At 41.9% G+C, this 12,162-nt stretch overlaps 1 protein-coding gene across 1 annotated transcript in view; it reads right to left on the bottom strand.

Moving 5' to 3' along the window:
• The window catches only part of sv2ca (synaptic vesicle glycoprotein 2Ca), a 34,632-nt gene extending 22,746 nt beyond the window's left edge, over positions 1–11,886 (bottom strand). The window contains exons 1-2 of the mRNA XM_038702432.1: positions 11,724–11,886; positions 4,555–5,366 (exon numbers count right to left, since the gene is read on the bottom strand). Of these exons, the coding sequence (XP_038558360.1) occupies positions 4,555–5,152 (598 nt within the window). The 5' untranslated portion in view covers positions 5,153–5,366; positions 11,724–11,886. The remainder of the gene's footprint in view (positions 1–4,554; positions 5,367–11,723) is intronic.
• Between the last annotated feature and the right edge of the window lie 276 nt (positions 11,887–12,162).

Here is a 12,162-nt window from a genome sequence, read left to right as displayed (position 1 = left end):
CTCTTCGCTCTTAGCGGTGCAAACTGTTTCAGCGTCGCGCAAAACACCCATCCTGTTTTATTCATAATGATGATACTATCATGCAACAGCGTGGCTGGTGCGTGCTACAGCAACACTGTGGTATCTCTTCCAGTGTGATATTTCTCTACTCATTCTTTCTGTTTCTCTCTTTCTCTCAATCATTGCTACTTTGATCTTATTCTATCTCATCTCCCCTTTCTTCACCTGTCCTCTCCTTTCGAGCCTTTCTCCCCAACCTTTCCTCCATTGCCCTTTCTCCCAGCTTGTCTCCTCTCCTATTGCTTTTCAATTTCTTGACTCGCTTCACATTTCCCTTTCTCATTTCTCCTCCTTTTCTCCCCTTTTCACTCCTGTTCCTCTCTTCTCCTCTGTGCTTCACTCTCATTTATTTTTCTTAGTTTCTGCTTTGCTCCACTGTCACCGGCCCATTTTACACTGAGCAGCGTGTAATCACATTTGTACTACATCGTGTCAGTTTGATCGGATTCATGCCTCTGTCTTCTGCCACCTCCACAGAAAAACAGATTGAAGCTTTTTGTCACACTTAAGTCATATCAGTGGGGGCAGGATTTCAATGAGATCTATATCAAAGTAACCTATTGTAGGGCTAAGAGCGCAGGGTTTAAAATGACTCACTCAGCAACAGTAATGATACAACGTCCATTACATTAAAGACTGTGGATAATTTGCATGAAATATAGTGATGCTATGAACCACTGATAAGAGCTACCAGTTAGACATGGTTTACTTGTGGCTGATCTTGCTGGGGGCAGTAGGTTTGGTCCATATGCACACACACACACACACACACACACTCAGTCCTGTCACACAATCCCCCTTTCCTTTCTCCCCCACACACGCATTCTCCCACACAATGTGGAGCGGCACTACTCAAGTAGTGTAATCTCCGCAGTGACTCTGCAATCTGACTGCAGTTTAGCCATGCTCAGCTGCCCCTGGACCACACAGCCTCACACAGCCTGCCAGCTGGCTCATACAGACAGCGAGAAAGAGGGGGAATGATGGGAAAAGAAAAGAGACAAAGAGGGGAAAGTACTGTAGAGAATGGCGCTTGAGAGGAGACAGAGAGTGAAGCTGGGACACAGACAGCCCCGAGTAAGAAAAAGGTACAAGAGATCAGAAGACAGGGAAGTAAGAATGAAAAGGAGAAGAAGAGGAAACAAGAAAGGAGGGGGAAAGTATCGATGGCAGAGCAGGAGAGGTGGACAAAAAGGAGGAGAGACGAGTTCAGAGTCAGAGGAAGAAATGAGGGGAGTCTCAGCAGGGGAAAGGCAGCCTAAGAGAACAAATAAGTAATGATAGGGTGATGTGTTGCCATTGTCTGTTGTGTCTGAGATGATAGCTGAGCCTCTCCCTCACATTGTTGGTGTACTGAATACCACCAATCTGCCACCTCCCTGCTCCCATCCACCCACACCGCTGTCCTCATTTCTTCTCTCTAACTTGGCAATCTCTCATTCTTCCTCCTCTACTCTTTCCTGTTCATCACTCATATTGCATCTCAAAGCGCCCTTGTGTCCCCCCCCCCCCCCCCCCCCGCTTCCTTCCCACATCGTACACTCTCATTTAATTGTTTCACCCCTTCACATAACCAACTCTCCAGCCTTCATTCCCGTGTTAAAGCATTGCTGTAAAGATTCCTGTGAGATCAGGATGCTAGAAGGACCAAATTGAATTCTGTAATCTAATCAGCATTTCAGTCATCCATCCTATTCAGGCCTTTGCGTTTTTCATACTGCATTATGCCATTATGCTCGGCTCAGTCCGTGCAGCATGCGTCTGTCTCTGCCTGTTATGTGGTTAATGGACCTGCACACTGCAACTATGATGAGAGTGCAGCTCAGGTGGAACTAAACAAACACCAAATCTGCTGTAGTCAACTATGTTTTCAAATTTTTATTATTTTTAGAATTAATTTATTTGATAGCTGTTTGATTTTTGGGGAGCTGGGGTGATGTTTAAATTCCTATAGAATGACCTGTTCCACTTTTCAGCTCCATTGTTGCCCATGTAGACAGCCACTTGCCTCTTCTGACACACATGGAATCACCATCCACTTCTTTCCACCTGCCAGTCAGTACACTTACATGCGCACAATACTTTTGGAAGTATTACTTACTTTAACTGTAATAGTGATGCAATATGCAGGAAGTTAGTTTAAGTTTTATCACAGTTTGGATGGAAGCATTTTGAATGCAACTTACAAAGATCTTTTCTTTCACCCTCTGTCTGCTGTCACAGAGATACTTTTGCCTAAAGTCTATGCCATGCATCTGCTCACACATTTTAAAAAGTGATCACACATATACATGGCCAATAAATATTTTTTTTCTTATGTAATCTTGCTGGGGAAATCGGTTTCTCTAATCCCATATCCAAATTACATTATTATATATTATTATATTATTATATTATATTATCTTGTATACAGTACAGGGAAAGTTGACTGTAACCTGATTAGTTAAGTGTATGGAAACCCACCAAGTGAGAAGTGTCACCAGTATGAGTCACTAGGACAGCTGCAATAAGGTCATAATGTCTAACTGGCTTCCCACATGCGAATACCACTTCTGTATCCAGGTCTATGCAGTGGTGTCTGGTCTGGCTCCTGTGCCCCCAGAAAGCCATTTTTTATCGCCACCACCAGACCAACAAGGACGTCTTATTGTAAGGCTGCAGAAACGAACCTTTTAGTTCTGCTTGATTAAATAAAGGTTATATGCTATACATGAAAAATGAGACCACCCTAATTCATCTAGAGATTTACCTAGCTGTTGTTTTTTTTCCTCCACTTCTAGGTAATAAAATATTGCCATGGCACCTGTAAAACATCAATTCACTTCATTTTGTTGGCTGTAATTAAGTGTAATCACCACTGGAAAACTCCAAATGGATACCAACAAGGTCATAGTAATCATGTAGGCTATGCTCGCGCACACACACACACACACACACACCAATCATGTTCACCTCAACAGGGAGGAGCCTCGGGCTAATCAGTAGGAGAAAAGAGAGGGGAATGGAGGAGGATGGGAGAAGAAAAGAGATGCACATAGAGAACGGAGGGTGAGAGATAGAGTCACGAACAAGGAGAAGCAGAGCGTAGTGCATGAATGCCTGCAGGACTTTGCTTGTATAGAGAGGAAGAAAAGAGTTTACATGGACACTTGGAATGAGACAGAAAAATGAAGGTGCACTGTACACAACATCTTGTGAGGATACAGTGACAACCCCATACAGACATATGTTGGCAAACTCTTTTATCATGTCTATATAATACAGTATGATATTCAGACTTCCAAGATGAGAAATCTATGCTTTTAGTGTTGTTAGATGCAATAAAGAATTAATTTTTGCTATCTGGATTGGTTAAATGAACAAACATGTTGATCAACAGTATGTATGTAAAAGTATATATGACACTAAGATCATTTACATAAAACAGGGTGCTTGGATTTCTTATTTCACACTTCCACCAATTGTAATTTTATAACAATTTTTTTTTCCAGCTTTCAGTCACAATCTCTGTTCTCTAAAAACACCTTGCCATATCAGTTTTCAATCAGATGTTGCGGTGCAGTTGATGAATTATCATTTCTCACTATGGCAGTGGTCTGCGTACCTGAATGGATTGTCTTGCCACTCTGGTACTGACACAGTGAGTCAGCCCCTGTACACAGCTCTGTGGTGATGGATTATACACCTGCAGCCATCAGGACTGCTGGGACTCCAGCTCAACACATAGAGCACACAGGTTACACTAGCTACCCTCTTAATCCTGACATGGAGACCAGTGGACCGAAAAACCTCATCCATGTGAAACGCTACTAGGATAAAGAGTTTGATGTATAGGACAAACATGCAGAACTAATCCTATCTTTTAAGACAAACAACATCCCTCAGAAGGTAGTGTGGCCCATGATTTTAATATGTAACATGGTTACACTGGTAAAATAACAAACTGAAGTATACCTGCACACGAAAATGGTTTGTTTTGGATGTAGTTCTGTCTGAATTATTCAATACGATTAAATAATGTATAGAATATCCTCAGTGTATACTATTTAGTATGTGGAATGTCTTTCAATAGCCCATTTACATCCAAGGACAGGTGGCCAGACTACCAGAAAAAGAACATCGTCATTTTACAAGGAAGTTCTTCTGCTGTGCCAAAAAAACATATCCATCGTACTGATTAGAGAATGTCCTAATCATAGCATTTTTAATAGCATTGGGACCATTGACAAGTTACTTAAAGGGGTACTTCACTGATTTAGTCTGTCTACTCCACAAAGTGTTTGAACTTGTGAAGGACAGATTCTAAAAATCTGCGCAGCAGAGGTTGAGATGTCCTGACTTTTAGGTCCTACGGGTCAAAATCATATTTAGAATCATGAAAACTAATCAAATGCCTGCACTTTAATTCATATTGAAGGAATTGCATGATTTCCCGCTAGCACAAGTAGGTGCATGCACATTCAACAAACCTTAAACACACACAGGGTCCCTTACCTAGCCATCCCGAGCTGGAGTTGGGCACACACATGTCTGTCTCTGCGCTGGGCAGCACAAAACCCACCACGAACACCTCCACTCCATCTGACATGAGTGCCAGCCCGAGTACCAGGAAGAGCTGCCACTGGAACCTCCCGTGACCACACTCCTGGATGATCAGCTCGTATTGTTGGGCCAGCTCCTCCTCATCCGCCTGTCTCTCCTCCTCCAGCCCCTTACGGTCCCTTGTAGCATCTGACATCGGTTGCCCCAGCGCCACCTGGCCCTCCTTATGCTTCCTATCTCCTGCAGAGGGGATCCCCTGGTACTCGCCCTCATAGATCTCATCCTCATCATCGTGGCCCTCTGTGGCATCGCTGGAGCCCTCCTCGTTTTCGTGGTAGCCCTCTCCATCCTGCCTCGGGGGGTTCCGGTAGAAATCCTCTTCTTCGTCCTCCTCATCCTGGAATCGGCTGTAGTTGCGGTGGGATGAGTACTCGTCTGTGGCGCGGTCCACCACCTTGTTGACTTTCTTTGCTGCATGCCGCTTGACCTCCTTGGCCATGTCCTTGGCCCCCTTAGCCAGGGAAGTCCTGTTATTGTAAGTGTCCTCCATTCTGGCTCCACCAGTAGGTCTTCACTGGGGCTCAGAGGGTACTTAGAAGTAGAAGAAAGAGGGAAGAGGGGCAAGAGGGGTGAGTGTACGCAAACCGTGGAATTGCAGGAATGGTGGGTCTTGAGATGCAGCAGGGAAGAAAACTCTTGACTCTGCAGTCACCACGGGAGATAACCAACAATTACTGTGGCAATCATCGGCCAGGCTGAGAGAGCTGGGGGAATGGCAGGAGACAGATGAAAAAAAGTGAGAACAAGCAGGAGGAAGGACAAGGGAGAGTATGGAGAGAAGAAGGAAGGAAGGAATTAAAAGAGAGGGAAATGTTCATCAGATAGTGCCTATAAGTCAGACTCAGAATACAAAAGAAAAACCAGCAGTGATGAAACAATGTCTGCATCTCTCCCAGATGAGCTGAACATCTATGCACGCTTTGAAAGCAACTCCCTGGCTGAGGAGGAGCAAAAGCCCACGACCCCTGCCCACTACTCACATCTGAATCTGAAGAATCTCAGGGTGTGTTCACATTAACTGATGGAGACAGACATTTTCAACATTGGTCACTTTTCAAGGAGACCACTATTGTCCCTTTCCCCAGAATATTCCAAAACCTTCCAACTGAATGACCACCAGTAGCACTCACTTCGAAACAGCCTACAGAGAGGAGGTCTGACATCTTGGTGCCAGGACAACAACCTCCATCTGAACGTCAGCAAAAAAAAGGAGCTGATTGTGGATTACAGGAAGAAGGACATGCCCCCGTCTCCAATAACAGGACTGTATGTGTGTGTGTGTATATACTGTATCTTTATGTGTATAAACCATCACAGTATATATATTTATGTGTATTTCCTATATTTTAGCTTTTGCACATTCATGTCTTGCTTAAATGCATTTTTGTTTTGTTTTGAGCATTGTTGAGCTCATATACTGCTTCACTGTAATTGTTGACTTATGACTTATGAATTAACTAATTTCTCCTCCTCTATATCTGTAACAATCCCAGGTTAACAGGTGACACCCCACTGACAAGACCTCTTTAATCATTCAGTAGGCAGTTTAATCCGTTGGAGTGATTTGAGGAGAAAGGCTTTGGCTGTATTAGCTCTCATTTTTTATTCAAAATGAATATTCAATTTCCAGGGGCACTCTCCTGCTTCTATATTTCATGAGTTGGACTTGGATTTGAAGAGATGATTGTTTTAAACAGAGATGCTGAATCTGCTGACTCATGATCAGCTCTGAGAAACAGAAGCTAATAAACAAGGCTCTGCCCGAAATCAATTTGCCCCCAATAAAGAGCTGGTTTATTATAATGGGAGAGACGATCCAACCGGAACGGCACTGTCATATTTAATCCGTGCAAAGAAAGGAGCAAAGGAGAAATGGTCATGAGCGGATACGTAGATAAATGCACAAACACAGGCACATAGTAGAAACACACACACACACACACACACAATAGCTATTCTCTAAGGCGCCTGACTGTGGTGTCTTTAACACATAAACTGGGTCAAACATACTTGCAAGAAGTAAACATAAATAGACACGCAGAAAGACTCTCTCGCACACCGAAAAACATGCCATGCACAGGATGCGCTCACAGGATGGGGAAACCCTTTCCCATCTTGGCAGGCCAGTGCTGATGGGAGGGAGACCCCAGTCTAGCAGTGCAAATTATGTAACATGATGTCATGTGAGTGTTCAAACTGTGATCCACAGTTCATCATCACATCGCCTCCACAAGTTCACTCTTGCTTGTTTATTCTAAATTTGTCATGTCACAGAGACATAACCATTACTAAAACAAACCAAAAAATGTTGTGAAATTCAGTCAGTTAAATGAAAAAATCCTAAATTGCTATTTTTAAATAAAACATTTCCAGATAGCATAGTGTGCATATTTAAGAGTTGGGTGGAAATTTCCAGTGTGTGTGCGTGTGTGTGTGGTCAGAGCTGTCCAGTGTGTACGATTCCCGTGTGTCTAGGAGCTGCTCACCACATCCTCTAATGAACACTGAAGCCTTGTCAGGAGGACACAAATCACTGGGCCAGCTCCAGCTCCCATAATGCAATTTTACTGGGCAAAATGACAATGCTGATTCAAGGTGACTCTACTAATCCCTGTTGGCTCATTGGATGACTTCTATGCTTTTGAGCACACTCCTTTGCACTTGGACTGATCATTTTTTAATACCGCCATTGACACCGGTGGTGCCTCAGATATTGTCCTAAAGGATGATGCATAAAGACAACTTTTTAGCATATTATCTGTTTCCTTTCTTTCAGTTGCTCACCTTATTGGTGTGGTGCACATTGCACAGGGTTAACGTATGACTGGTTGCATGATTTTCTGTTTTTTCCCTCTTTTTTCCCTGTATATTAATAACCTCTACAGAATAGTGCTATCCTACACATTTTATAGGGTTTCTTAAACTATTTTTCTTGAGCGTGGAACATTGTCGCTTTTTGACATGTGTTACACTTTTCTATTGACTGCATCTTAAAATAAAACAAATTTTCAATGCCTCCGTAGACTAACACTCTGCCAGAAGCATGTCATGAGTTCAGTGGTGTCACTGAATTGATGCTATTTATTGTTTGGAACAGGTCATGTTGGCTATCGCACATCATTTTTGCTTAAAATGAGCGTGCACACATACACACACTGGCAAAAGGGGATGTATCCTGGTGGAGCCTGCCTGTCAGAGAATCAATGGAGTGTATGGTGAGACCCGCTGTCAGTGATGATGAAGCTCAGAGGACACCCAAAACACACAGACGACCAACCTCACCTGACCACAGCTGACGAGACCCTGACAGCAGACCCAGACAGGCCGAGCAACGAGAGCAATCACAATCAAATTGGGTAACCACTGACACTCCCAAACAAACCATTCTGTGTTTTATTTTATGCTGCTCCACCCCATTCCATCCTTTCTGCATCTTCTTTATTTTCTGCTTCTTTTTCAGGCTTCCCCTGGAGCGTCTATTGTTTCCTCTGATCCCTGTTTGTCAGAAAATATTAATTCTTTCAACCGTGCATTTTTAGACCATAACCAGCTCACTAGTCTAACATACTGTTTTCACCTAAGCCTAAAAATCAGGCACAACATCAACATTTACCCTAGTAGTAAATCCAGCATCATAAAACTACTACTACTACTACCAAGTTTTTTTTTCTATTATACATATCATCTTTACCTCATTGCATTTGATTACATATTTCTATTGATAACAAACCAACATGGTGATGAGAAATGTACTGGAACATACAGAAGCTGTATCCATACACTGTCCCTGGGCATAGCTGTTCTCTAAAATTAGAACAAAGAGAGTTAAAATAGTGCATGTACTGTTACTGTGAACCATGTGAGGATGGCTGAAAATAGGCCTTGCTGCCCCTGTCTGCATGATGGATAGCGGCCCTGCTTTCCTTCAACCTCTTTAGAATACTAAAAAACCCTAGTTCAAGTATCACTTGGACCAAATTTCCTCGTGCATGAACATGAAGACAAATGAAGAGATTAGAGTTACACAGGAGTGTTTGTCATCCAACTCAGGGCAAGCGATTTGGGAAATGTAAAAAATGTATGTTAATATCCACAGTATGTGTGTTGGACTTTCATTGTTTATCATGAATCATTAGCCAAAAGACGCACAGTAATGACGCTGCTAATGAGTATTTTGAAAGAAAGAATTTGAATAATCACACAATGTAACATTGTAATAATGACCGTGGTAATTAACACCCTTAGTGAGAAGAACTTAAAAAAAATAATGAAGTAATTATCAGCACAATAAGGGTTTCCAGCAATGCACTTTGCCAAAAGGACTAATGTCATTGTTGATGCCGATCTGCCTCGAGTCCAGCAGCCACCAAACCGATTGGTATGTACAAGCAGGTCGAAGAAAGTAAAAAAACAAAATCTGGTCCTAGTAGACAAATAATAGCCTATTTTTATGAGAACTTGAAGGAAAATCAGTAGTGATTTGTTTAGGCTTCTATTTTTTATAAAACAACAACTATTATTATGGTTGCCTCTCTAAAAATGCTTTCTGAAGTGGCAATTTTCTGCCTTTCTTTCTTATTTTTAAATATCATGTGCATTATATATTGAACCAGTTTTACAGTTTATTTCATATGCCCCAAAGGAACCACAAATGCTTTCTATCTCAGTCAGGTTTGACTTGTCAGTGTCCTGCCCTTTCAAAGACGTGTGCAGGCACAGTGGCTTGACGGCTGGTTTGTTCTATTAGCATCAGAAAGAGCAGGTCCAATCTCTAAGTGGGCAGAGCCGCATGTAATCCCATCAAAACGGAGAGCCCATGACCTCATCTGGAAGGCAGAGGCACAACCAGCCCGGGACGTCTTCCGTTAGGGGATTTCATCAAACACTGATGCCATTACTGACTGAGTGGAGGAGCAGAGAGAGGACGAGAGGGAGGTGGGGCAGTATTTCAGAAGTATTACAGTAACAACAGAATAAATGCAGGAGGAAAACTGTTGTTTCTGCAAATGGTTCCACCACATTAGAACAGAATAAAATGATAAAACATCTTTCAAAGCTCCAGCACTGAAGATAAAAACTTCAAAAGCAGAGCTAATTACAAGCCATGCTGATGCTGCATCACACAGATTCATAAAGCAGTAGCAAGTTGACGTCATAAGAAGCTATCATTGGTAATATTAGCAGTGACTTTAATCACTTGGGTGTCCATCTTAGCTAAAAAATTATATGAAAATAATAACAGAATGCATTTATTCAGAAAAATGTGTTCAGCACTGTGTAACTGTTTAAATAATAAAATGTTTCATCTGTACAGACAGAAAGAAAACATATTTTGAAGTTGTAGATAATAAAAGAACATTTCCCATCCCAGATTTATAGAGAGTAAAGTGTGTGTCTATTTCTTTTTTGCATCCAGCTGGTGTCTGTTTGATCTTCTTGGTAAACATATGGTCTCCCCGCCTTGCCAGACCTCACTGCTGACACAATAGACTGCTTACATAGCAGATACAAAACAAAACGTGCTACCACCACTGTCTGGATCTGGACCTTACACTTCATGTTGCGATTACAGGAGGGATCCAAGCTGTGGGACATTGACTGGTGAATTACGAATACAATTAAATTGTTCATTTTGTCAAACTGTTTCACATGATGCATGGTGGATGTGTATATGTGTACCTGAAATTCACAAAGTTTGTAAGAATTTACAGGAAAGAAAAAACATCTTCAGTCCCTTTCAGAAAGGAAATCATGCTCTCTCATTCTGAGACATGGGGATGACAAATTTGAATGTAATGTAAACTATGCTATTTAGTTTAACTTGCCCATTAAATAATGATAATCTGTTAATTCACTTATTGACTGTATGTCAACAAAATGTACACACAGATGTTTTTTTTTTGTGAAACTCTCACATCTACCACATTGTCAGTGGCAGAGCCTACTTTGTTGAGTCCTTTCAACAGTGAAGCACTGGAATAGAAAATGTCTTCCTCTCAAAGTAGCTTGTGTGATGCTGCATAAACTTTAGTCTAACACAATAACAGGTCAGATGATGCTTGAGAAGGAGATGTTATTGAATGCAGGCGAGGGTCATTCTGAATTACAATGAGATTACTGTTTACCATCGCAGAAAAAAACTACATCAACTTGAAATCAATGAGAAGTGTGCCAGAAGGAGCGAATTGCGCAACCTGCAATCACTTTACCTCATCTACTTTTTCGTTGACAAAGGCCTCCAATGTTAACCCAGCAGGACTGCTACAGCAACATTCAGATTGCAAACAAAGCACTTTGCCACACATTTCCAGTTCACCGGCTGTGTGCCTGTCAATCGCTCACTGCCTCTTGAGGTGCAATTCACGGATGAGTCAGTCGCAAGCTCCCGCATCCTCTCCTTTTTTTGGCGGCAGTGCAGAGTGCTTTAACTGCCCCAGGGCAGGTGGCTGGATTGCACTACAGAAAGCACAGTGCGCAGCCAACAAACCCAAAACTCTGCAATGGACAAGCGTTTCCCTAAAAACATGCTGGTGTATAAAAAGATGGGTAAACTATGAGCTCTAGTCAGTGATCATCATACACCAAACAACCAAGTTCAACTGAATCGATTGACAGACCTTACTCGCGTATCTTAAAAAGGATTTTTGATGCCATGGATTTACAGAAGCATTTATGCCACTCTTAAATACAAAATGAATGCATTCCACAATTTAATACCGCATCCCTGTAGCTAGCCTATATATGAGATAAGAGGCAATTCTTGTGCTACTTTCAATGAATGATGACAATTACTACCCACAGAGAAAAAAACACCATCCCAACTTTTAACAAATGATAGGCAAACGTATGAATAAATAATGAGGCATTTCTGTCTGCCAGCTTAGATGTTAGAGATATAATTGGAAAGATGCAAACACAAAAACAACATGACCTGTTTTGCTTATTAAAATAAATTTAAAAAATAAAATAAGACCAGGATTATATAAAACTACTAGTATTTCTCTAACTCGGAAGTGTTACACAGTCAGCACGTTTTCAGGGAAAAAGTAGTTATTACTTACCGTTATTTATGGCGAGAAGAGTGGACTAAACTGATAGTTACCCATTGCATCAGACACGGGTTTAGCTTTATGGAAGAAAAAAAAATCTTATGTTGGGTTTTTTTGTTACTGTAATAGGATCAGGGTAATGGCCAGCGCACGATTTTTTTCGATGCAGTCCTCCCTCGCTGCAGTACTTTAGGAAAGGAGAGAGCGAAAGAGAGAGACTGTGGTGGGAGAGAGGGAGGGGTGGAGAGAGGGAGAGACGGCCAGGGTAATCAATAATTGTACTTCATTGAGTGATGCGGGTAATTCCGTCTGATGGAACAATCTAGTTAGGGGACTGAATGACGTGAAACACTGCAACGCACGAATGCTAAACAGATAAGAAAGGTCTAAATTTAAGCAGACTATATACAGTCGGCGATTCGGTTGTTTTGTCCATTTGCCATGAGTGAAA

The sequence above is a fragment of the Micropterus salmoides genome, unplaced genomic scaffold, assembly GCF_014851395.1.
Source record: "Micropterus salmoides isolate LMB-PRFRI ecotype aquatic unplaced genomic scaffold, ASM1485139v1 Ms_hic_scaffold_7, whole genome shotgun sequence".
In the NCBI taxonomy this organism is placed as follows: Eukaryota; Metazoa; Chordata; class Actinopteri; order Centrarchiformes; family Centrarchidae; genus Micropterus; species Micropterus salmoides.
Note: the sequence above shows the minus strand (reverse complement) of the source record. Positions and strands in the feature narration are given on the sequence as shown.